The sequence below is a fragment of the Apostichopus japonicus genome, chromosome 2, assembly GCF_037975245.1.
Source record: "Apostichopus japonicus isolate 1M-3 chromosome 2, ASM3797524v1, whole genome shotgun sequence".
Lineage (NCBI taxonomy): Eukaryota > Metazoa > Echinodermata > Holothuroidea > Aspidochirotida > Stichopodidae > Apostichopus > Apostichopus japonicus.
This window is the reverse complement of record NC_092562.1, coordinates 20660973-20687708: the sequence shown is the minus strand read 5'-3', so window position 1 is coordinate 20687708 and position 26736 is coordinate 20660973. Positions and strand designations below refer to the sequence as shown.

At 36.9% G+C, this 26736-nt stretch overlaps 3 protein-coding genes and 1 long non-coding RNA gene across 5 annotated transcripts in view; 2 read left to right on the top strand and 2 right to left on the bottom strand.

The window, feature by feature from the left end:
- The window catches only part of LOC139981665 (nardilysin-like), a 31526-nt gene extending 23640 nt beyond the window's left edge, over nt 1-7886 (top strand). The window contains exons 23-27 of the mRNA XM_071994239.1: nt 145-197; nt 1878-1961; nt 3619-3829; nt 4809-4904; nt 5709-7886. Of these exons, the coding sequence (XP_071850340.1) occupies nt 145-197; nt 1878-1961; nt 3619-3829; nt 4809-4904; nt 5709-5924 (660 nt within the window). The 3' untranslated portion in view covers nt 5925-7886. The remainder of the gene's footprint in view (nt 1-144; nt 198-1877; nt 1962-3618; nt 3830-4808; nt 4905-5708) is intronic.
- Nucleotides 7532-14033, bottom strand: LOC139981670 (uncharacterized). Of its 2 annotated transcripts, none has more exons than XM_071994251.1 (8): nt 13899-14033; nt 12560-12665; nt 12154-12222; nt 10626-10690; nt 10050-10152; nt 9340-9467; nt 8483-8581; nt 7532-7879 (listed from the first exon to the last, which is right to left on the bottom strand). In XM_071994251.1, the coding sequence occupies exons 1-8, from the start codon at nt 13983-13985 to the stop codon at nt 7751-7753; spliced, it is 786 nt and encodes a 261-aa protein (XP_071850352.1). In that variant the 5' UTR covers nt 13986-14033; the 3' UTR covers nt 7532-7750. The 2 variants fall into 2 exon arrangements, with proteins under 2 accessions (XP_071850352.1, XP_071850360.1); XM_071994259.1 differs by lacking the exon at nt 13899-14033 and adding an exon at nt 13512-13662.
- Nucleotides 14034-17274: 3241 nt separating this feature from the next.
- On the bottom strand, nt 17275-25171 carry LOC139981657 (5-hydroxytryptamine receptor 1D-like). Its single transcript, XM_071994216.1, has 2 exons — nt 24889-25171; nt 17275-19008 (listed from the first exon to the last, which is right to left on the bottom strand). Exon 2 carries the CDS (start codon nt 19003-19005, stop codon nt 17833-17835), a length of 1173 nt encoding a protein of 390 aa, XP_071850317.1. The 5' UTR covers nt 19006-19008; nt 24889-25171; the 3' UTR covers nt 17275-17832.
- LOC139981661 (uncharacterized) lies at nt 19727-23996 on the top strand. The gene is made up of 2 exons (XR_011797907.1): nt 19727-20247; nt 21626-23996. It is a non-coding gene; the product is annotated as an uncharacterized lncRNA (long non-coding RNA).
- Nucleotides 25172-26736: the final 1565 nt, after the last annotated feature.

Sequence of the window (26736 nt, the reverse complement as noted above, 5' to 3'; positions counted from 1 at the left end):
TCTTCTGTTTGTGTATGTTTTTCTTCTTCCAGGGAGACAGCTCTCTACAAGCCCTCAGGTTTTTTTTTTAGTTTACTTCCTTCACACCATGTTGATATATTCATTCATTCGTATTAAAGTAGATCTACATTCTCTTTGTTTCAGGTCATGATGGAAGAACCTTGCTTTGATACGCTAAGGACTCAAGAGCAACTAGGGTAAGATCACTTCCTAAAATTGTATGGCAGAATTCAAAAGAAACATCCCTCCTAGCAGCTACTTTTGGGATGTGGACCATTATACCTGTTAACATGATAGGGTTTGCATTTATTACAATAACACTGTAATAATTCAATATGTTTTATCCCATCAAGTGAAATCAAGGGTTCCACTTCTAGCTGGAAAGCCAGGTTTATGAAAGTACGCTCTGTTAAAATTGTCATACAAGTCAACAACATGCCATACATACCAACAGCAATGTAAAACCACGTACATGATGTGAAGTGTGTATATTCAACTTGTATGGTGTGAGAATGACAATCAGCTTGCCATAGTCATACAAGTCAACAACAAGCCATACAAGTCAACAGCAATGTAAAACCACTTACATGATGTGAAGTGTGCATATTCAACTTGTATGGTGTGACAATGACAAGCAGCTTGCCATAGTCATACAAGTCAACAACAAGCCATACAAGTCAACAGCAATGTAAAACCACTTACATCATGTAAAGTGTGCATATTAACTTGTGCATATTAACTGGTGCTGTGGATAAAGGTGGTGGCATTTGAAGCAATGAGGCTTAGCAATCGGGAGGTTTGGGGTTCGATTCCCGGCCGGGTCATATTAAGGTGGGTTTTTTCATCCAAGAGCAATCTATGGTTTCCCCATCTGGAATGACTTTCTAAATTGAAAAGAATCCAAATATGAGTTTAAAGGTTAAATTGGAAGCCACCAAGTTATAATCCATTAGCCCTTGCAGGTTTCTCCCACATCTGTGGTCGCTTAAGCGTCGTAAACATAACTGCTGCTTATTACAGTATGGTGTGAGAACAACAAGCAGCTGGCCGTATCCTTCATTAAAATGAGGTTGGATGAATCCCTTCAAATGAATGACAGTTTGAAAGTCATTTCTGTAAGATATCTTTATGTTATGTTACTTCCAAAGTCAGTCTTTGTAAAGTCTGTTGATATTCTGAACTCAAGAGGTCCACACCTCCACATGACCTTAACTGACCTTGCGCATGTAATTATGTATTGATATTTGCCTATGTGGTTCTCTAACTCCCCATCTTCTGGCCATGTTCTTGTCCTCTGTCAGGGACTAACCCTAACAACTATGTTTACATTTACACCAATGCATGTAGAAAAGAAGCCAGGGGGCATTCCACCCCTCCCAATAACTTACTAAAATTTATTTTTAAAAATCAGCATAATTTCTTTCTTACACTATATTTGTGCTTGACAATCACTATAAAAGAACATGAAATGTATGAAAATGGCCTCAGTGTCTTCCCCCTTGACCGCAGCATGATCCTCCAGCCCTCTTGGGTGGCCCCTCTGCGACCCCAGCCAATAACAGCACTCCTGCCCTACTGCATTGAGAATATGACATTTTGACACAAAGTCACACAAACCGCTGAATGAATAGGACACTTGAGGGATCCATCCTTCTCCTTCCCCATCAATTTTCTACGAGTACAAAATGTTTTTTTCCACTGAAATGCATGCCTCTGATTACATCACTTAACCTAGTCCAAAACTACTACAGGTAACTGGGTGCCTGAAATTTCCTATCAGAAATACACACATTTGCAATACTCCTCCCATCGAGAGGGAATGTTTGTAATGACTCGTGAAACGGGAATTGTGTGATGTTTTTTGGTTCTTCCTTCAGGTACAGCGTTCATGCCACCTGTCGTAATACTTTTGGCATATTGGGATTCAGTGTGACGGTAACAACTCAGGCAACAAAATTCAGGTGAGATAGTTTAAGATTTAAGCATTCAGTCTTGTTATGTTATATATGTATATATATATATGTTATATGTATATATGTTATGTTATATATTTACATATATATATATATATATATATATATATATATATATATATAAATATATATATATAAAGTTAAGTAAGCATTTGAGACCTATGCCCAGAGTAATTAGTTTGTTTGGAAATTTGTATCGTAAAAAGAAACGTTGCAGTACAGAAATTATGTAATAACTTTTATTGGAAGAATCTAGGCAATTAATCACATGGTAGTAGCATGTAGGTCACTTACCTGTACAATAGCACAGAATAATCTGGAATTTCACCAGGTGCAAGTTTGTAGTCTTTAGGGTTTGGCTTTGTTATTAACGTGGTTGGACTTAGAGAGGATTCACAGAGTGCAAGAAAGAATACTTGGCCTTTTTTTTTAACCATTGCATTTCTTTTTGTGTCATGATTGGTTCATATTTCTTTTCTATGCTCAAACGCCGTAGGTGAACTCTCTCGACCAGTCCTAAAAATTCGCCCAATCACATCTACATTTTTTCTCAATGGACACAATTTATAATTATTTTTATCATTATTACGCCGTTATTTATATAGCGCATAATCCACAAGTTCTATGCGCTTTACAATTAACTCTGGTCATTGGTAACTTGTCGCTCCTACACACCAAAGTGTGCACAATTCAAACAATCTCTCCTGGGGCACCACAGTGCACCACCCGCCACGTGTCCCCTGGGGGACTTCCCATAGGGTGCAGCCACAAACCGGCGCACGCAATTTAGAACATTTTTTCTTAGACAAACTGCAGTTTCATCAATTGTACAGATTCTTCTTCCTCTTTCTCATCTGACAAATGTCAGCTGCATTTTATGCATTAAATCCAGCCTGGCATCAACTATAGTGCCGTACAAGGTTAAACAATCACGTCTTTCTTTGTGAGGTTTCTTGTCGAGTCGATGAAACTAGCAATTTGGATAGCAGTATGAAATGAAATTATAAACCTGAAAAAAACAAGTAAAATTGCATAGGACCCAAACTAGCCGCCCCCCTCTTCTCCCTTGCCATGTTTCTTGCCCCAATATTCATGTTTTTGCATTGAGAGATTGCTGTTACTTTTGTTTGCATTGAGAGATTGCTGTTACTTTTGTTTGCATTGAGAGATTGCTGTTACTTTTGTTCGCATTGAGAGATTGCTGTTACTTTCGTTTTGCATTGAGAGATTGCTGTTACTTTTGTTTGCATTGAGAGATTGCTGTTACTTTTGTTTGCATTGAGAGATTGCTGTTACTTTCGTTTTGCATTGAGAGATTGCTGTTACTTTTGTTTGCATTGAGAGATTGCTGTTACTTTTGTTTGCATTGAGAGATTGCTGTTACTTTTGTTTGCATTGAGAGATTGTTGTTACTTTTGTTTGCATTGAGAGATTGCTGTTACTTTCATTTTGCATTGAGAGATTGCTGTTACTTTTGTTTTGCATTGAGAGATTGCTGTTACTTTTGTTTTGCATTGAGAGATTGCTGTTACTTTTGTTTTGCATTGAGAGATTGCTGTTACTTTTGTTTTGCATTGAGAGATTGCTGTTACTTTCATTTTGCATGTTGAAATGATATCATCTACTTCACTTTTCAATCTTCCAGCGGTGCTCACGTTGACAACAGGATAGACGCCTTTTTACAACAGTTCAACAGCAAGGTTCTGAATAATTACTCAGAGGAGACCTTTAAGGAGCAGATTAATGGTTTGATAAATATTAAGATGTGCGCCGATCTCCATCTCGGCGAAGAGGTCAAACGAAACTGGTTTGAGGTCAAAGATCAATCATATCTCTTCGACAGGATACACAGAGAGGCGAGTAGTTTCTCCGTCATCGTGGCAAAAGATTAACATTCTACTAATACCTTAATGGGATTTGATCTTCAAACTAAAATCTTTAGACAAATTGGTTATCTTCTGCATTGCAGAAGCTAAGTATAAGAGTAGCAGGTCTAGGATGGCAAAATATCTATTTGTTGTTTATTCATTGTATTTTTAGTTTGCAAACATTTTCTGTTCTCTGGGAGGAATTCTCAAAAGTAAGAACATCCACCTCAGTTTAACTTGATATAGACCAAGGGTGGGCCCAATATTAATCTTCTGTACCTTATAAAGATGAGAATGGTTGGAAGGCTGTTACTATTGACTATTATTTGTCTTTCCGTGCTCAAAGTTAAGAGCTAGATTACTGTCATAGAAACTTTTTGCACTGTATATGTTACAAACTATGTCGGAATTATCCCAAAAAAATCTGCACATTTTCTACAATTTGGTAAATCCACCACCCAGATGCTCACATTATATACCAAAATGTCCTGGGAAGTTCAGATGTATGTTAAACGTATTCTCTACTCTGCCAGGTTAACACCCTGTCATTATGGTCTACTACTGGAAACCTTAATTTCTCCTTGCTATAGGGCTCGACCCCTTTACCCTCAAATCTGACAACCAAAATCATCCAGATACCTTTCAAAATAAATATTTCCTACAAAAGGGGGAAAAAATTAACTTCCCCTACCCACCCCCCATGCTGCAACAGCTTTTTCTCCCTCAGATAAAATGAGGTAACAACTTAATTGAGATGAGTAAACTCTGGCCTGTTGATGGGTTACACAAAAGACAAGAATTAAACCAAATTGCTTAAACGGCAATCATAGTATTATGTAACATGTTGAAACGGGGGTTTATGTGCAGGTGTGGTGGTATCCTGTTACGACCTTTGACCTCATTATAGTGAATCTCACATATTAGTATTTCAGTTTGTTATGACATATTCTCTCATTTTTCTTCTCAGGTGGAGTACTTGAAGAAGTTAACCTTGGAGGAAATTGGAGAATTCTTGGGGAAACATTTGAGAGATGGAGAAGATTGTAGGAAACTCAGCACTCAGGTATGTTGTCATCATTGCTATCAAATGTGCTAGAAAGTTAGATAATGGTCAACAAATGTATTTTAGATCCTCCTGCAAGCAGGAACTTGCGAAGAAGCCTCATTCGCTTATCAAAGCCAAAAGCTGACAGAAGTCAGTCTCTTAGATTCATATTTAATGTCCATGATTATGAATTGTCAACAACTGGGCAACATGCGTTAATCTTGGAGTGACTCGAACTGGGGACCTTATGATTAGAAGGCACCAGTGTTAACCACTGAGCTAACACTCCTAAAACACAAATGTTATCAAGCATTGCATTGCAATACTCTGCAACCATATGTCAGATTGTAGCCAAACTTGGTATACAGTTGTTGATTAAGAGCAGGTACATGTTGGCCTAATTCTGTTGGGACCATCTGAAAAATTTGAAAATTTGATGGCCCATGTTGTGCAGGGTGGGCCCAAATTTCATTTTCCACCTCAAATACTTTTTGGGACACATTCTTTGGGCCCGAATTTGTTGGGCCCAATATTTTTGAGACCATTTGGGCAAACATATTTGAGGTTCAATTTTTTTTGGGGGGGGGGGCAAATATATTTTTGAGCCACTTTCTTTGGGTCAAATATTTTTGGGACAAATTTGTTGGGAGGGGCCAAAAGTTTAAAATTGCAATAAGTCCACAACCTTAATTCAGACTGTATCCAAAACTTGGAATAATTGTTGGTTAATAGCTGAAGTGAAGTGCATTTGCTTAAAGAGAAAGTATTACATCCTGAATGTAAAGCAATTTGCTTTGAAAAACCATTTTTGCTGATCTTCAGGTTATTGGAGTCGGTAGTTTGGAAGAGTTCAACCAGCCAGATCAGGATGAATCAGATGAAACCAACCAAGAAGATGTGACCGATGGGAAGAAACTGACGACCATGTCCCTTGAGATGCTACCGCTAGAGAACGGTTATAAAGGCCAGCTAATCAACAACATAGATTCATTTAAAGACAATCTAGTTATTTATCCAGCTTGGAAGCTAGACCATTAACAACAGGCAATAGGTAGGCTATATTCTTATATATTTCTTGCTTCCACTTTTGCCAAAGTATCCCTTAAATTACAAATAATTGCAAATTATATATCAGTAAAGACTACAATTTTGGGTAAATATTGTCAAGCTTACAATTCATGTTTGTAGTCGCTCGCCGAAATCAAAAGTTGTGATTATGAAAATTAAATGGTGGAGAATGTAAAAAATTGATTAACCTTACTTAACACCATAATTCTGTTGGTGCTGAGATGGGAGCTGGTATTGCTACTATAAATGAATAATTTATCTGGTGTTGTGTAGTAAAATTTGTTTCAGATTTGGCCGATTTCAAACACCATTGCAAACACCATTGCAGAAATGAATCATCAATTTCTTACACAGAACTTTAGTATTTTCAGTATTTTGTTTGTTTGTGTGAGAATTGGGGAAAAACATTCTATAAACAAAATATGCAAACCTCAAAGTTGCAATTCTATAAAAAGAAAGTGCCAAATCTTTCTGTTTAATTTTAACAATTTTGATATAAATCTTGTTAACAGTCATTAAGACCTGACTGTTTCTTGTTTGTAAGATATTTCAACAAGAAAACCTTGAATCTAAACTAATTAATCCTGCCGGTCAAATGTTTCTCTCTCTCTCTATGAATAGCATTTAATTTTGAAATGCTACATCCTGAGTGTTTGAACTTCTAAAAAGAAGTTGTCAACTGCTTTGAACATGATTTTAGAAATAGGAATATCTTCTCTATAGAAATGAAAGACAACAGGTTGCTTAAAAAAAAAAGAGACAAAATAAATCATTTCAAATGTCATTTGCTTTATGTACAGTATCTTTAAACACATTTTGAAGTTAATATGTTGCATTTTACAGATATCATGAAAATAATTGTTCCCCACAAGGAATGAAAGTGTTTTTCAAATAGTTTAAATTTACAAGGCTCACATTCCTAGTTATTTTCTCGCTTTACTAATGAAACACTGTAAATTAAACCTTAAGTTGAGAAAGAAAAAGTTAGATGAATTCCAAGGCTGAAAAGGTATTAAAATGAGAATAGAAGATTTATTAAGACAAATTATATCCTGGAGAGAAGAAACAGTTTTACTTCATGGTACCATGGGACAGTCATCTTTATCTATGTTTATGCATTTCCTCTAAACACATCAGATGTGAAGTAAAATATATACTAAAGTATGAAACGGTTATAGGGACTCATAATTAAAAACATTATACATAGTCATAAATGAGAAGGTAACATTTTCAATGCCCAATACATATATCTACATTGAGGTCTTCCATGTGGATGACTTGTTTTCCATTGTAATGATATCTGAGGGTTGCTTTCATACAGTTTCATTCGTCATTTTAGGCACTCACAAGAAACATTAATTCACCAGAACAAAAATGTTGCAGATGCTGAGAGCTATAAGTGGGTGCATTACTACCAAAAAATTAAAAAACTGGTTTGGGTGTTGGAGGAAAGGAGGGGATGTACCAGTACATTGTCCATTTCTCTAATGTGTTCTCTACCATCTAGTGTTGACTATTGGAATTTAATTCAGAGTTGTTTGAAATAGCCTACCTTTTTTCCCTTGCTGCCCCCCACCCTTTATACAGTACATAGGGTATCTCCATCCTGTGTAATGAGGAGAGGAGGGGAAGAGGAAGAAACTTATCAAAAGGTTTTCCTATGGACCCAAGCTTCCCTATTGGATGATATTGCCAAAAATTACCAGCAAATCACACAAAAACACACATAAAGGCAGAATCTTCTCAAATATCTTTCCTTTTTCTGGCATCGGTCAAATTAAGTGGAACGGTGGTGTTTAAAAGCGTCTCTTCTTTGCCGACGTTGTACCTTCTTGTCTCTGTTCCAATTTCTTTTGTAAAGAAGCTATCGTCTGCTTCAGAGACTGGATTTCTCTGTCAGTCGCCTGCTTGGTGTTGATGTATTTCTGAAAAGATAAAAAAAATGGAACAAAGTTTTACTACAAATGATAGAGAAAATAAGCTACCAACTATGAAAAAAAAAAAAAATTCTCACTATTCATGATTATTGGACAAATAATTGGAAATAGAAATTGTCAAAAATTATGCAAGTGTTTAGTTGCCATCTTTTCCAAGTTTTCTTTTGCTTTTTGTGTTTTCGTTGTTTTCTTTTCGTCTTTTACAGATACCTCTGAGAACATCTGTTCATTCGTATGTATGAGACCTGATTGGTCTGCATTTACAACATTAAATCAAGAACTGTTAATAAACCACATATTTCAAGTTAATACCTTGAAAACTCATCGCGAAATTGCTACAAACTTGCAGTACCAACATGTTAAAGCCTGTCCTGACAGCATAGTTTACTCGTACGATATGACATTTTAAGTGTCGGTGAAATCCATCTTGTGTGATGAATTTTTTTATTTACTTGATATTTTATCCCTTTCATAAGATTTTCCTAAGGTGAATGCTTGTACAGTGATAATCCATTAATCCTCACCCTACCACAATTTGAAACTGCCCCCTCCACACCCCACCCAGACACTGCTGGTGTCACAGGCTGTTACCTGACGGAAGATATGAGTCACTGCGCTGTTCATGGGAGACTTGGCATGCTGCTGCGCCTTGGCTGTTTCTTGTTGCAGGTGGAGGAGTTTGGCATCGTACTGTAAGAAAGAATCAAAGAGTTTCATGATTATAACAAGTTAAAACATACATAGGTTACCAAATTGGTCTCAATCGGAATATTTACCATATACATTGCTTTGCATTCTATCATTAATACATAAGATTTTAATGATTTCTGGTGGCAATAAAAAAATACATATAGATATTTGAGATGCAATTGTTAGATAATTTATTACGGGATTAATGGTCTCTAGACCAGTTCTGTGCTAAAATGTTTGCATCCACTGGTAACAATGTTACTTTTATCTATAACTTTCTAGTTTAGCAATGTCGTTTTTTACTGCAGGATACCGAGTATCATTAATATATATATATATATATATATATATATATATATATATATACATATATATATGTATTTATATATATATATATATATATATGTTCTTGCTGACCCACGAATCAGAGTCCTTATTAGATTATTATTAGGCTTCTTTCCAGTTATAAAATCGACCACACGACAAAAGATAAGATACTGGACACCAAGACTCTTTGGAGAGCTATACACAGTGAATATAATTCATTTATGGGGAAAATCCAGATTGATAATGATGAACTACGAAAAAGAAAAAAAGGAGTACCCCCTTCTAATTCTATTTCTTTCTTAAACTATCATAAATGAGTTTTACAGTAGACTGAAAATAAGAAAATTCAAGAAAAGTATGGTTAGTTAAATCTATTTTACATGAAGGGGAAACATCTCCAAAGAAGGTTATATGAATAAAAAGCAATTTACCTTTAATCTTAATTTTGTTATTTCTCCATGTTTCTCCTTTTCAAGATTCTGCATCTGTTTTGTTAGTTTACCAATTTCCTCTTTTGATGAGCTTATCTCTTCTCTCAACAAGTTACAGGTTCTGCTATCTAAACCAATGTGAAACATGCAAAATGCAACAACAAAGAATAGCAAATAAAATACAACAGATAAATAAAAAAGAAAGGCAATTACTGACAACAAATCCGGCAAAGACCATTTCCAACTTTTCAAATCGTCTCCCAAAATTGACTCCTTTTTTAAATTCCATATTCATATTATCACTTCAATTAACTTTTCAAGTGTACTTCTAGGACATCTGTAATGCTCCCAAATGTAGTAAATGTGAAAGAATGGTCATTCATGTTCAAGAAACATATTACTGCCTTTCCCCTGACAGGTATATTGTATCCTGCAAATATGACCCACAACCCTCCCCCCCCCCCCCTTTCACCCACCCCAATAATTCTGCAGCAGTGAATTCTCATAAGTATGACTTCGAGGAGTGATTTCCCACGCAGGCGTGGCTCTGCCACAGAGGACACTTCCAACACACACCACTGAACACATACTGTCACCACCTCCCACCCCTCCCCCCACACACACACACATCTTAAATCTCTGTAAGGGTCATGACTAAACAGAAGTTTACTTAACAGCATTCTTAGGGAACATGTGAACCAAATACTCACTTTCTTCTTTCATCTTCGCCAAAGTCTGAGACAGGACTTTTTCGGCTTGTGCTTTACTCGCTGTCAGTTGCTTTTCCCAATCTTTTTGCGCATCTGACATTTTCTGCAAAGATAGAGAAATTAATAATGAGCTCCATCGATAATCATCAAGTGAATTTATGACAGGTACAGGATTGCAGGATAATTTATTTATATATATATATAGCTTTTTCTATCAATTATTTCAAGCAGAATGGAGATCGAATTCTTTAAAAAGGGAATGTTTCCTTTGCTGCTATGATGTTATCCTTTGGTCTCCAATATTAAAATTAATTAAAGCATTTCAACCAACTTATCAAGAAACTCCTAAAGTGAAGCTAAAACCAAGACGAAATCTTCAGCGTCAGTTGAGACTTAATAATGAGTCAATAATTTAATTGTCATCAAATTTTCAAGTTGATAGTTCTTATGTCGCTCGGGCTGATGAAAGAGAATTTGAAGATGGTAATCTTCCATTTATTGAGATTAGAGGGAAATTCTCTTCCAAAAAGTTTCATAGCATCAAGAAAAAACAAATTTAAAATAACCCATTTGTACCTGCTCTAACAGCTTTTTACCTTCCTGTAGCATCTTGATGGAGTCTTTAAGGGTCCAATTTTCTTCTAAATGAAATCAAAAAATATATATGACTATTACGATCGTAAATTTTTGTGTTTTTCACTGCTCTGAAATTTCTGACATACACAAAACTTTATTATTATATACTTATTTAAATTTTTTCTTAATTGCTTTTCTAATCTCTGTCTCCTATTTTTTTGGCCTTCCACCTTTTGTTAGTACAGCCACTTTGAGGTTTGCAATCATATTTTGTATGTTTGTATGTTGCAATTAACAGTCACATGGACTTGGTGAAAAAATTGTAAATTAATTTCCTTCATTTCCTGTTTTTGTTTGTGTGTCTTCATTGGACAAAAAATTATATCAAATGATCATAAAAATCAGCATATAATAGAAACGAAACCTTGTGGTCTGAGGTAGCAATTTCCTCGTAATGAGTTCCCTTGTGTTGAAGGAAGTCTCCATGGAACATCTGTGGAACACATTTCCTTTTAAGGGCTACAGAAGCTAGGCAATCACTAATAAGTATTTATAAATAGATCTGCATGAACGCACAAGCCTTAATGAGCGTGGATTGAAAGCTAAGAATCAGTCGGTCAAAATTATATGTGGAGGGTGGGTGGGGTGGGGTGGGAAAACAATAGATGAAATTGAGAAGTAAATGTTGACGTCAAGAATGAACTCTGAGGTACTGTACTTGTAATGAAGAAGAAAGCATCTCCTATAAGCATTTGTTAACATGCAGCGGGTACTTGTGGAGCTGATGTTTTGCAACTCTAGGCTAAACTCGTTGCCGGCCACATTGACACATGAGTCTTTGGTAATAATTTATAGTTCTGAAATTAATCTTTTAAAAAAGAATAAAATGAATGTTATCACTGGACAGGTGAAGTCCTCCCAAAAATTGTTTTCCATTTGACATAAGAAGTACTGTTTTGAGTAAAAAAAAGAATAAGTCTTACAATGAATATATCTTTAGCTCTCTGTTGTTGAAATCATGAAGACATCTTGTTTGGATGAGCAAATATAGGTAAGCCTTAGTTGTTCTTTTGCTCAGGAATATTATCAATCCCTGATATGGCTTACAAGACTATATTTCACATGAACATCTTGGACAACTGACCAAGAATTTCACAAATTTTGACACTTGCTAAGAAATGCCTTAACTATATCTACTTGCTAAGGTCAAATTTCCACTCTTGATTTTTCTTCCATTAAAATTAGAAACATGTGTCTACTGGCAGAAAATTGACACTGCCTTTCTTTCCTGCTAAAAAAATGGCAAAATCCACTGGTATATAGCAAGTAGATAGCCTGAATTTTGAGGCATGGACTTCAAACATCAAGAAAATTTTTAGGTGGTCAGAGAGATAACATGTGTATGCTCTGCTCATGTACCATAACATATACATATATGCAAGATTTCTTCAAGATATTCCTAGTAATACACCCATTTCTGGAATATGTATTCCGTTTAGAGCAACAACAAACAAAATCAATTTCTTGCCTTCTATTGTACATTTCCTCTGTATTGTTTTCTGGAAGTTTTCATGAATTTTCTTCATGTTGGTTATTTCTAAAGCAAAGAATAGGATTAAACATGAAAATCAAATATGTGTTAGCGCTCCAAATTACAGAACAATTATTTGAATATTATTTTGAATATAATGCAGAAGACAGATAACACAGAAAACCGGATGCAATATGCAAATCTATCTTTACTGAAGAATTTGTGAGATTTAAGGTGAAAATTAATACTTTTCACGTGGTATATGAAATATGATGTACAATAGATCTGATTTATGGATTTCACATGTATTTTTAAGTTTGAAAACTCATATGACACTACATTTAAACACATTGCAGGAGGTGAACAGATAATTAATTTTGCAATGAGCTTGCTCTCAATTTACCTTCATGTAGAACATTCTCATTTACACTGTAGATTGAGACTTGTTGCTCCAGAGAAAACACTTTCTTCGTCAGCATGTCGTTATCATTAGTGATGGCTGAGTACTTCTACAATCAAGCATAACTTCACATGAATCTTTAACATAGGTTTAGGTATATAACTAAATAAGTTTATAGAGTTTTATCTTTTAATGGATGAATTTTAGTTTTTCTAACAATTTAAAGTAAACATGTTGAAAGAAAAGTTGGATTGCCATTAATGTTCCTTAAAATGAAAGCAAACTTCATAATTTATTTGCTCCTCGCTCAAGGCTTAATGTTCATGTTAACGCATTGTTTCATTTGTTCTAATACATTAACCAAAAAGTTATATAAAAAAAAGTTTTTTAAACAAACAGAGCACTCATTGATACATCAATCACCATTTCTCTTTGGAAATTTGTAATGCTTTGTAAAAATATTTGAGACAATATCATGTAAGATCTTAATTGAACTTTTTTATGCTTGTGGTTTGTGACATTAGGCTAAGTTGTCCAGTCTGAGTCAATCACTTTGGTTAATGAACCTATGATATTGTATGGAGTAATTCTCACAGTAATGCATCCTTGTATGCTTGTTAGTGACAGCAATCTTTATTAGTTTGCGACTAAATTACAACATTTCAGTATTAATTCTGCACCTAGGCTAGGCCAAACCAAAGCTAGCCTAGAGTCATCCACTTATTATAAGCTACTTTGGCATAGTCTGGACCTACATTATTAAATCAAAATCAGCCAACACTACCCCATCTATTCAACAAACACAGTGATACCTGATGCAATGGTTATGTAAAATGTTGTGTCAAACAATAGCCTTACGTTAGGTTAGGACTTGGATGTATTTTATCTTTTGTAATGTAAGCATACACTAGCCTAACTTTGGCCTAACTTTAACTTAAAGTTAGAACGGACTAACCTTGATGTCTGTGTGCAGCAATATCCAACTGAATTACGGCCTAGCCGAGGCACTGAAGCAAGGCAATTTAATTTCCTTGTCATTTCGTGTTTGTCAGCTCCCTAGTCCAGAGGTGGCGACTGGTCTAGGCAATAACTGTACGCCAAAGCATATCCTTTAACTTAAGCATTACATTTATTAAGCCCTAGTCCCGTAAGGCCTTAGCCTATAACAATATGTATTTGTTACTGTTAGGCAATGCAATTGACATCTAACGTAAGCCACACAGTAACTGAGTGGCATATACTGGGTTCGCATTTGACCTAGCATACTGTAGGCCTAACTTGGGCTATAGGACCAAAATGGTATGTATATTTGTGTTTCAACATTATGAGTTGTGTTGTTTACCTGTTGCCAAGAGGTAAAGACTTCTAACAGATGATCAATGTCTGTTTCCTTACTCTTGAGGAAAGAACTGTCACCTTTTCTTTCCATGATTGGCTCAATGTGTCCTCGAACCGATGCTCATGCGGCTGAAGAATACGGAAGCTTAAAAGTGCCATCAACATAAGAAAACTGCCCCAATAAGTCAATATTTTCAGTTAATTGTTTAGATAACAAGATATCAAAAATCAGAAAAGTGTTGGATTGCTTATAAACCTAAATTAAAACATACATATACCTCAGAATACACAATATGACGTTTAAGAGTCTTTTTTATCTTCGGGAGGACCCCAGACCCCCCCCCCCCCCCTTCATATCAGTCCACTTCAATGACCCCAGTGAAATCTCCTTTATCAAATTCTCCATTCGCCTCCGGTCGGACCATTCCACAAAACTTCCGAGCCCAGTACCGTAATCAGGGGGTGGATTGGAACCCCCCCCCCCACCTTTGTAATATATACTGTGTACGTCACTGGCTAAAATGAGGAGGTTATATAGGCTACAATCCTTGCATTTTAAAAAAAAAGGGCTTTGTCGCGTTTTGGTATAGGCTGCAAATATTACAGTTTACACATATGTTCCGTTAAGATTTGTTGTTTCAAAGTACATTTTTTTTATTTGCATTAACTTTATTAACAAGTATGGGGCTTTTCTTACTTCTTTTTTAAGTATTTGCCTCAACTTATTCTATAGCCAAATATTAGCCAAACTTCGGAAGCGCCTGCAGAACAGGCACTATAAACGCTCCTCGACGTACAACGTAAACGCCCGTAAATATACACACACCCAACTTGGACGTAGGAACCGGGGGGCTGGGGGCGCCAGCCCCCTAGTGCAAAATTTGGGGGCGGAAGTATCATTCCGCCCCCCCCCCCCGCTTCGCAAGTCAGAAAACCCCTTTTTCATTTCCAAATGAGAAAAAAATCTCATTTGGAGCACCAAATTGCATCTAAGGCCAGGTGAATGTGCAAAATTATTTACAAAATGGAGTGGGTGTTGAAGTGTTCTATATTGCACCAAATTGCATCTGAGGCCACCTGGAAATGCAAAAAATTTCCAAAGGGGAGGGGGCACCCCCTCCCCTTACACCCCTCCCCCAGGCCGGCCATCAGTCTTCAGCCCCCACTCAAAAGTACCTTCCTACGCCACTGCACACACCATGCATGTAAAATGTGCCATTTGAGTACTGTCCAGCTATTTTTCTTTCGCCATATCTCAGCCCTTATACAGCCTCTTTTCTGTAAATTGTAGACATTAGATTAATCTTGCCAATCACTATCTGCTCGTAAGTCGTGATAAATACTGTTTAGATCCATATAAAATAAAAACAGTTAGCAAACTGCTTATCCACTAAAGAGCTGTATGTGTAAGATAATGTGTAAAAGTAAGTTGGCCTGACGTTTCGATCATAGCAGGATCTTCTTCATGCTCTTCTGTGGGAGCTTTAAACCCGATTTTTTTTTATCAGGGGCCCCAAATGGTTACAGAATATTACACAAATTCGTAGAGTGTATAGTACTTTCATACATATAATATATGTATAATTGAAAAAGGTGTTTGCTTCCAAGGGCGGTCGGGGTTGTATAGTCCAAACTTTACAGAGTAAGTTTAGATCCTAGAATAAGTTTTCTATCAGTTATGTTTCTAAGATTTGGTTAGATATCAAAGAAGTGAGATGAATGAAAAGGCTATGTACCGAAATTGCATTAGCAAAATATATGAATATTTGAGTGTCTTATAACAATTGTAACTCGTCTAAACAAGGTATTTGTAAAGTTGCAATAAACCATATACAAGTGGCCAATAATCGCAAGTTGTTGTGTGACAACGAAATTATATATACTGTCCTCCCCAAGAGTGCCTCTCCATGGCAACGTAATCGGGCCAAACACGATGTAGGCCTATAGGTTAATAAAGCGTCTGCTAATTTGTAGGTATTTTACCAAAAAGTTGAAGTGACATTCCCATTGAGTGAGAGCTTATTCAAACCCTTGGCGGGCAAGATGCGTATACTAATGTATATAATAAACTCCCATAAAAGTTGATGCCACCTGTTAAACGTTTTCCATTTCGTGATCATCGTGTGAGTCTCAACCTTATTCGCTTGACTTAACTTAAGCCTAATATTCACTTTAAGTGAAATATAAACAGAAGAAAAGATCTGACCGATCCACAAACGAATTTCATATAACCTATTCAGATCAGTGACGTAACGCCATAGGATTGGGAATTATGTGCCAAGCCCTGGGACCCGGAGCATCAGCTCATTGCTTTCATATGGTGACAGGGTCAATATTATCAATAAGATATATAAGGAAACCCAAATCTCATTGTGCTAGTGCCGTCTCGAAATTGCTGCCTTCGGTATCGAGTTAGAGGCCCTTCTGATCCTTGTCCCCGGGGTCCAAATTAATCGTAACGCCGCTGAACCAGAAAAGGGGTTTGGGGTGGGTTGTGGAGGGATTGGGAGTTATAGGGAAAAGTTTGTGGCTGATGAGTTGCAACAGGAAGGGTTTGGAGATAGGAGGAGGTGGAAGGAGGCGGATTTGGAGACTGGAAGGGAAGAGATTAGGAATGGACGGGGAGGGGAGGGGAAGGGAAGGGTACATAAAATTTAATGCGATATGTTATTTTGGTCTGGGTTAAGTAAGAAGAGTTTAGAGTAAGTACGTGCGATGGGATGTGATACATGATATCGTGGAATGTATAGCAACATCAGATAACAAGTTAGATTCCTCCCGTTCTTCTGTGAGGGCCCTATACCCGCGAACTTTATAAAGGGAAGCATGTTACTTCTATATAGAGGGAAGCATGTTTATATAGAAGGAAGCATGGTTGTAGGCTATCTTACTGACATCAGTTTGTATTCCGTAAGCCCTTGCGGGTAAGTTCTCCCACATTTGTGGTCGCTTAAGCCTCGTAAAAATAACTACTCATATTATTATTATTATTTTTATTATTCTCACAGAGTTAATCAAGATAACGAAATTAATGCAATTTCTTTTCGATTACTACTATTTAATACTCGAATTTGAACTTTGCACAGAATTTGATCACATGATTGATTACGTTAAGGTAGCCTATATATATCTATCTGATGTCAAAGGTCATTCGAAGATGAATACACATACGAGCTGCGGCAATTATCACTCTAACTGGGGTGTATGAACCCCAGGGATACGTGAGTCCATCCCAAGGGGGTTCATGAGACGTTTCTGAAAGTCAAAACTATAGTACTTTTTGTTGAACTAATATCTGATATATATATATATATATATATATATATATATATATATATATATATATATATATATATATATATATATATATATATATATATATATATATATATAATTTAGTAATGTACAAAAGTCGTACCTATCGACAAACTCTTTTCGCGTTCCATACGCATATGTTGCCATAGTAGTACCGTACCATGCATGTGATAAATAACTGAATTACGAAACAGACACAGGCCGCATGACTTAGGTGAAGTTGGTGTACGCATCAATTAAATTAACGGTTACCGCCAGAAGCCATTAGTGTCGGAACGGAATCCGATTAACAATAACAAACCTCATGCGTATACAACAGCATAAAGACGATTGAAAGAAAACTCCGTGCTAGCTTATAATTGTCACGACTCGTTGAAACTATTCAGTGTATAGTTCTGAAAATGTCAAAACTTGTTATTCAGATATGTCGCTGACTTTTTTGAGCTGCCAATTAAACTAATCTTTTTTTTATTTTATTTTGCAGCAACTGAAATTTTTTTTTCATAGATAAGGCCATGCACGTCACTTAATTGTATAGTCTATATATAGTCATCCACCAAACAATCCATCCCGTTATCCAAACATTCAAGCTAGCGATCACAAACTGCCCCCAGTTGCTCAAGTTACCAGCTAGCTGACCCTTCTCGATGGAAAACTAATCTTAGGAAAGCATGTTTGAATCCCGGTAATTGTGTCGCGTACATAAATGGGTTAATCGCAGAATTAATCACGATTGCACCATGTGCCCACGACTCGCTCGCATTTAAGATTAAACTTTGATGACCTAAAGCTCGTAGAAAATAGCAAATCATGGTTGGGAGGTAACACAAAAGTAAAAAACCGGTGATAATCAAAAGTGTCTTATGAATCTTTTTCCTTTTCGTGAATGAAGTTACCGAAGCCCTCCGTTGTCTATTACTACTATTCGAATGTCTTTTGAGTTTGATCATAGCCGTCAAGACTTCTTCGTTTTCTTCTTGGTTCTGTTCACATTGTTTGTCTTCAACCAGTTTAGCTTTTCGGGAACGTTGTAAGTATAGTAGAAATTCGTTCATATTGCCATCAGTGTTAGTAACAGGCATTTGCTTCGTACGTAACGTCCCCTTATTGCTGGCTCTATGTCCGTTAAGAAGTGTTTGGTTGTTTAGTTTCGAATAAATGTACGTGTAGCTTACACAAATCGAAATGTATGCAGTCATGAAGTATGCAATGGCGAAGACAGACACAATCTGAAAGTTCTCACCCAAAAGAGTCCGTATAGTACAAATGGTCAGACCGTTGAAATCTGTCACGCTGTAGGACATCATCAAACTCACTGTCATAAAGAGCGACCCCAACCAAATCGCTGACAAGATGGCCGCCGATAACGCCGTCTTCCTACTTCTTTTGTAGGCAAACGGGAACAATACCGCGTAGAGCCTGTCTGCCGCGACGACTATACAATGGTTGAAGGAAGAGACGATCGATGCCGACGACATGCTGATGATAATTTGGCACGTAAAAAGGCTCGACACTGTCCCTGTCAGAAGGCTGATCCAGTATAGCGCCATCGTCCACCCGGTGATGAAGTCAGAGACCGCGAAGCTTGCGAGAATGGAAAAGCACGGCAGCGAATGAAGTTTTTTGCTGGTAAGAAGGGTGATCAGGACGATACCATTGGACACAATTATGACGACTACAACCATCACAAACGATATGTTGAAGAGAAGAGAAGGTGTGGCGAGTAACCATGATTTATGCCAGTTTTCCATTTGACCGTCCAAGGAGTAACCCGCCTCCATTGTTGTCATGTCCATTTCCTACGAAGTGAGAAAAAAAAACAATGATTTGACAGATCAAATTGAAATTGAAACAAACATTCTTCTGTCAAAAAAAGAAGTTTTTATTGAACATTCATTTGCCGAAAAAGTAAAATATACCCGTGTTCAGTCGAACCAATGTAAACAAGCATCATCCACTACATAAATTCGCATAGCACACTTCGATATTACTTATGGTTAAAGACAGTGAGTGTGTGTCTTTCATTTTACATGGACATCTTTGCCTTACATTCAGACATATTTTAATGGTGTTGACCCATCTCATTGATATATAGGTGTCCATTGCTGTTTGTTCTTGATGTAATGTTTAACTTTGTAAGTGTTCTAATTGACAATATGAACAACTTTGACTGAGTTATATCAACATATGGTTAAGCGTTTCATGACATGCAGTTTTGATGAGCAATGATCAGTTGTCCACCCCCCCTCTACCCTCACCGCCCGTCCCTCCCCTGTTTTCTTTGAAAAGACAAAAATAATGCCGCCTACATATGGACTGCCTATCTACCGAACCATGAGTATACATCAACATTTTTTATTTCGGTAGCATGCATTTGTAAAAACTATCTAACATAATTATTTCACAACTTTTTCCAATTTTAATCTGTTCCTTTTAGATATCTTACAGATACATGTATATTATCTTATGCCCTTTTTCCAGATTCATGAAAATGAAAAAGGGCACTTTTGGGGATAGCCTACTCTCTTAAAATGTTAGACTGAAGAATTCAGTCTTCTTTGAGACTGAAATTTTTTTCAGTGTTATACACTGAGTTTAGACTGAGAAACACTCTACTTAGACTGTATTATCAGTTACACCGTTCAGTCGCTGTTTTGGACTGACTTTATTAACCAATCAGCTAATCACATGTGGCATGTCATCTTACCATTTTCAGTCTCTGTATTCCACTGAAAAATGTATCCAATCAGAGAACAGAAATGCGCCTACGTCATCCGAAAACTTGCAAATACGCCGCACAAAAATAAGTGTGACAACGAGCGCTACAACTTGTGTATATATATACTACTATATTCTTCGCTTAGCCAGGTACTCGCTGTACTGTACGTACGCACGCCGTACACACAGCTAGGCATGAACGAGAGAGACGACCGTATGTCTAAGCTAGAGTAAAGGTTATAAATTAGCAATGGCTGAGTCTTTAAGAACTTTTCTTACAAATAAAGGTTTCCACGAAGAAGTGATAACAGTGTTCGAGGGTATGTATGTATGTTTTTTGTTGTTTTCCAATTAATACAGAATAAAAGCTTGGCAGTTCGTAACGTTAGTTATTCTAGGCTTGTGCGCGAGGTAGGCCTAGCTAGGCTGTACTATAGCAAATAGGGCCTAGGCTGTTGTTATAATTGGTGGGGCCTATTAACACGATCGTCGGGCGAATAAGCACGCCGGTCCTGCATATGTAACCGATCGTCGGGCAAATCAGCCCGCCTGTCCTGCGTATGTACCCGATCGTCGGGCAAATCAGCCCGCCTGTCCTGCATATGTACCCGATCGTCGGGCGAATAAGCACGCTTGTCCTGCAGTATGTACTCGATCGTCCCAAAATGAACCTAGGCTAGGTTAACCTCATAACAAATACTTGGACATAATAATGCTCAAGAAATTGCAAAACACAGTACTATTATGCATAGATTGTAAGCACCCTTAATTATTTGAAAAATGTAGTGACTGCTACAGCCATTACAGCATGAAGCTATCACGGTACCAGATCGTTGGGCAAATTAGCCCGCCTGTCCTGCATATGAACCCAATGGTCGGGCGAATAAGCACGCTTGTCAGGACTGCAATATGTACTCGATCGTCCCAAATGAATTTAGGCTAGGTTAACCTCATAACAAATACTTGAACATAATAATGCTCAAGAAATTGCAAAACACAGTACTATTATGCATAGATTGTAAGCACCCTTAATTATTTGAAAAAATGTAGTGACTTCTACAGCCATTACAGCATGAAGCTAACACGATTCTGTTAAACCATTACCATTGTATTTAAATCATGTGGAAACTGGAAAAGAATTGGTATGCTTTTGTTATTTTATTAAACATATAGTGGGCCATCAGTCTTTATTATAAGATTTTACAGTAATATTACCATTCACTAATGTTATGAAATCAGTTTCTTTTACAAGCAGATAGACATATTAGTGAAATCAGTAGGCTAAAATGTAAATCATATTCCTTGTTCACTGGTTTTCTATGCTGATGTAATGGAATCAGGAGATGTCATGAACAATTTATCCTTAAAAAGAGAAATTTCTGAAAACAACTAACAACAAACCTTGCTTGGTAACCATGTACCTGCCAAAATCAACATGATAACCCATAAATGTTAGGTTGAATTTGAATCCACCTTCACATAACACATCTCACCCGCCATGGATGACATATTGCTGCCTATCGTGAATTGATATATCTCCTTTGTACAATGCCAGTCATGTTCTTGTTTCTCCATTCTCTCCTAAATATTATTCTAGTCTAGTCTCTCTACCTCTCAACATATCCTTTTTTAAGAATGTTTTGATTTATACCATATTGCTTGTCCTTTATCACATTTATTTTTATCTTCACCGAACAGGAGGGCACAGATATTGAGAGTGCAGCACAGGGCAGACAAGGACAATATTGACAGCCTTTCATCCTATCTCTCGGACCAGAATTGAACCCCAAACAATTCTTCATTGTGGCAGATAAACTGGCCATTCCAGCTGGGACAAAGGCGTAGAACATACATTTAACATAGACTATGCTCCCCCTCTACAACACTAGTTTTGTGAGTTCCATGCTTCCATGGTGTATGGAATTTTGCAACCAACAGAAGTGAAGTCTCTCGTCCGTATCCATGCCACATCTATAAGGGCAGCCAGCATGGAGTAACTTCAAGGAGTGAATGTTACTTTTTTATTGCTCTGTAGTCCGGAACCACGTGTGTCAGCATGGAGTAGCTTTAAAAGGGTGTGAAGACTCGCGCAAAAAGAACGTCTAATGCCGGTAATCTGACCTAGTTTCGAATGAGGTGTAACAGAAGTGTTAGACACTGCCATCGATCCCAGAAAATACAAACACAGCTTGCTACCGTCGGTAATTAGACACTAGTGTACAGTCAGTACATACAGCTACGGTCAATACCCACATTACAGTGTATAAACGATACAGCGATGAACATCTCAGGTCCAGCTAAAGATATCAAGGTATCACGTTTCATTACTGTCTGTCTTTTTTAGCGACACGAACAAACATCACTTGCAAGCAACAGAAAGTTAACTTTTTCAGATGGCTGCATGCTGTTTGGGACAAATCTTCAATGCCTTTAAGGAGTAACTAACACATACCCTAAAACGTTAAATTGATTACCCGGAGTTTACAAACAGTTTTATATGAATAGGGAGGGCTCCAGAAATAAATATTTAATTGATTTTTGGTTTTTAAAAATGTTTTTTAATGATACTGATCTAATTATGAATGTAATTAAACAAACACCTAGTTGCCAAAAAAACTTTGTTGTATGATTTTTCGAGCATGTTATTTTAATGTTTACTTTAATGTTCCTACATTTCACTGCACTCACTATGTTGAAGGTTTATTTAATTAAGCAATTAATTAAGCTAATATTATTTATTGTGCACAATATTCCATAATTTGTTCCATGAAAAGCAAGTAACCTGATTATTATAAAGTCAGTAACTGTAGAAAATTCCATTTGAGAATATCCTTTCCTCATTATTCCCCCCCCCCCCCCCATTTTTTTAAAATTTTAGTGATGTAATGAGTCAAAACTGTTTTCAATTTTTTAGTCGACTCTCGAGTGACATTTCTTTTTCAGCAAGAGGCCGACATTAAAGGATTCACGTGAGATAATTTATAAAACTTTAAAATTTGATTGAAATCCCAATCAAAATCACTATATATGATTACTATCAGAAAGTTAAGAAATAATTGAGGGTGGTATAATAGTCACATGTACTGTTTTTGCATACAAATTTGCTTTATAGGAATGCCATATCATGAAATCGTGAATGCAGTATATAATAAGTCATGTTTATCTAATAGCCATTATGAAGTTAGTGCCATTCTGTTAACTGCTTGTAATATGTTGTTTTGTGTGTGCTGGATAATGACTTTCAGCAATCGCCAATCTATATCATTGAAACACAAAGTATTAAATGTTCACCGCACTGATATATAGTTTGACCATACCTAATATTTTATAAATAACCTGCTGAAAATTTGTCATATGTTTTCCCCATTTTGAAATCATTCTAAGAAAATTGTTGCTACTATACATTAATGATTCACAACTGGAAAAAAGGCAATGTACCAGATCCATTGTACTATCGTCGTGTTTCCATCATATCCCTTTTGTAAAGGCAGGATCGTATAGTTACTATATCCTTTACAGTGGAAAATTTAAAGTTCAGTGAGATCGGGAGATGGGATCCGCTGGGTATATAACCACTCAATTTACAGCTGTGTTGTCAATGAATTCCAGGGTATTACCACCTGGTGGTGACATACAAAGAATTTAAAGTGCTTTCTGTTACAGTGGTGTTGCCAGACATTTGAATCTTGGTTGGTGATATGTCTATTTGTGAATTCCTTCTCGGGGGAGGGGTTCCCCAGGCCACCCATTGGCGACACCACTGATCTGTTCTCAGCTCACCTAATCCTTTCCAAAAAAGTTAAAGAACATTTTAGATCCAGGCCCAATTCAAGCAGAAATTTGACAGATTAATATTGAACTGAAAATATGTCACTGTTATGTAAAGTATCTTTATAATTTGAACGTTTGTTGCAAAGATAACATGTTTTGTTGAACATCCCTCAGAATATTGTAGTTTTGATTTCTGTTTTTTTTTAATATATTAAAAATTATATAAGAATATATAAGTGGGTTAGTGGGAATAAAATTACTGTTCGGTGGATATTGACAATTATATTTCTTGATGGAATACCATTTTTAATGTACTTTGTGTGTGACTGTCACAATGATTTTCTGGTCTTTATAGCCTAACATGATTGGATGTGAAGGTGAAGTCACTCCATGAAGTAGCACCTTTCAGTAAATTCCCCTGCATTAACAGATCATTGAATGTTGTCTTGATGACCTTAACTGCATCTTTATTGAAGAATTCCAGCACTTAGCCAACACGGAGGATCTATAGAAAAGCTTGTTCAATCCAGAATTTGCAATTTATAAAATTGACAGTATAGCTGTGATGTGTAATAATTCAGTCTAAAGGACCGACTGTTCAGTCTGATATCAGTCTTATAGACTGAAAGTATTCAATCTTATTAAGACTGGTGCTGCAATAAATCAGTCTAAACTGCTGACTGTTCAGTCTAAAGTGGTTTGATTTTCAGTCTATTAGACTGAAGAGTATTTAGTCTAATTAAGACTGACCTTCAGTCTTTACATTTCAGACTGGAATTCAGTCTAAGTAGTCTGATCCCTTATCCCATCCATCATTAGACTGAAATTTCAGTCGATTAGACTGAAATTTCAGTCTCTCATTTTAAGAGAGTATAGTAGCTAGCACGTGCCATCCCCCCCCCCCCCCACCGGACCCAACCGAACCTGTAGCTATACGGTATACCCTAGGCCTACAAAAAATGTTAACTCCCATGTCGAAGAGTGAGGTGCATTACATCAAATAGTTACTAGCAGATCAGAGTTGTATAACAACTCCCTGCTTTTACCACGTAAAAACCTAGCACATTTTTACATAGAGTTACCTGTCTATTCGCTTAGGCTACATGATAACGGTTCACACCAGCTCATGTTAGCTTGCTTTACTAAGTTTATAAAAATGAAGAATTAAACAAAAATGTAAAGTTTGTTACCTCCGTATAATGATGATCCTTATCTAGTAAATAGAAAACTCCGCGACCGCAGATATAGAACAGTATTCAGAAAACCTACTTTATTCACCTCAAGCAATGGTGTTTCCTGCAAGCACTGATTAATATGCTAGAGTACATTCTGCCTTTTATTCGTCTCGTGAGGATGAATCCTTGCATGGCTCGTGCGTGTGTCACGTTGAAGCAAGCGTGCCTCTCATTAACAGGACTCTTGTGACTTTGAGCTTCCTAAGGAATTAGTGATAATTGGTTAGTGGGTGGTGGATATAATGCAAGTAGATTAAAGGGTACATTGTTATTAATACTCTTACGTCACTGCGGTATTGTAAAACCGATCGGCCACATGAGATACAATAACAAAGTATTTCCATTTATACGACTTGATTGGTTTAATAAAAGAATTTCGAAATTGTAACGAAACTTCCGTTACCTATTCTGGTATATTGTATATGCTTAGATAGTATAATCCGTTAGTTACGGAATGTTGCAGATCAACATTTTTCTATAGAAATAGTCCCATTAGTCCGGGAAACGTGAGTGCTATAAGTGTGCTCTAGGATTGTCCCTGAACTAAATTAAAAGTTCAGAGATCTGAGCTAGTTGAATGTGTTGCAGACTGTCAAACAAGGGCAAACTTCGGGATAACCCGTTAACCGTCAAAATTGAACGGTGAACCGGCATTTTTAACGAAAGAGAGAGCACACTGGTTGTTATTTTACTACCTTGAGTGTCAAAGAAATACAACGTTCTCTTGTGCTTATTAACAACATGGATTTTCTAGCCTATATGGAAACTGAATCACATGTTATAACTATTGTTGATTCATTCGAAATATCATATGAATATCAGAGGTAGGCCTTATGCATTGATGTTAACAAAGGAGAACATCCCAAACTAGTTTACGAAATGTTATCATTATTTTGTAACGGAAACTACTCGATTCTTTTAGTGAAATAATAACCAAACCAAAAAGATACTCAGCTCTTAAGGTTCTATTGTTTTAGCCTGGTGGCCAATTGCCAATGACAAAGTATAGGGCATTTCTGAACGATTCGCAAGATATGACGTAATTTGTAAAAAAGAAAAAGAAAAAAACAACTCCCAATTTAAGTAAGCGTCTAATCATTCAGAAGTGTTGGAATAAATTGACCTTTCAGTGGTCCAAACAAAATCAACAGCGTTATATACCGCGTCATTGCACTTTCTATATGGTTCGTCACGTATAGTAAATTGTTATTATATGCTATCATGCCGCTATAGCAGGGAGTTGTCAGGGAGTTGTTATGGAAACTCCCTGGATATAGTATCCCTCTGTCGGCAATGTCACTGCATGGCGTGTTCACTTCCAAGAATATATAGACAAATATGCATGGTGTCTTCCTCCAGAAACAAATGATGCAGCATATGAGGTTTTATATAGACGTCAGGCGAGGTGTGTGGATGGATTGAAAGCGTGATGTGGAGAGAGGGGTACATGCGGACTCACCTTACAAATCTCCGCACCCACCCTACCCCCCTCCCCTACTCCCAACCCAACCCCAGCTCTCCCTGTGTCACTTGCCCTGTGGTTCCGCGCATGAATATTCTTTCTGGCAGAGTATCCAACGAAAAAAGTTTAAAGTTCAAATGTTCAGCTATAATTAACCAGGGACTGATCTAGGATTCGACAATACATGGTGTGGGGGTCATATAGGGATCACCATGCGGGTCGTGCCCTAGCCATAGGAAATAAAAAGGTAGACATCAAAAAGGTGCATTCCGAGGCCCCATAATTTAGTTATAAATAAGGTCTATAATTAGTGTAATATGTCTTAGACTGAAAAGGACACG

Excerpts from the sequence above, each read along its gene's own strand:
- LOC139981670 (XM_071994251.1), bottom strand. The coding sequence starts at position 13,985 with ATGGAAAGAAAAGGTGACAGTTCTTTCCTCAAGAGTAAGGAAACAGAC. Across the intron at positions 9,468-10,049 it reads GGCGAAGATGAAAGAAGAAA|ATAGCAGAACCTGTAACTTG; the intron begins GTGAGTATTTGG and ends ACATTGGTTTAG. Across the intron at positions 8,582-9,339 it reads TAACAAAATTAAGATTAAAG|TACGATGCCAAACTCCTCCA; the intron begins GTAAATTGCTTT and ends TCTTTCTTACAG.
- LOC139981657 (XM_071994216.1), bottom strand. The coding sequence starts at position 19,005 with ATGGACATGACAACAATGGAGGCGGGTTACTCCTTGGACGGTCAAATG.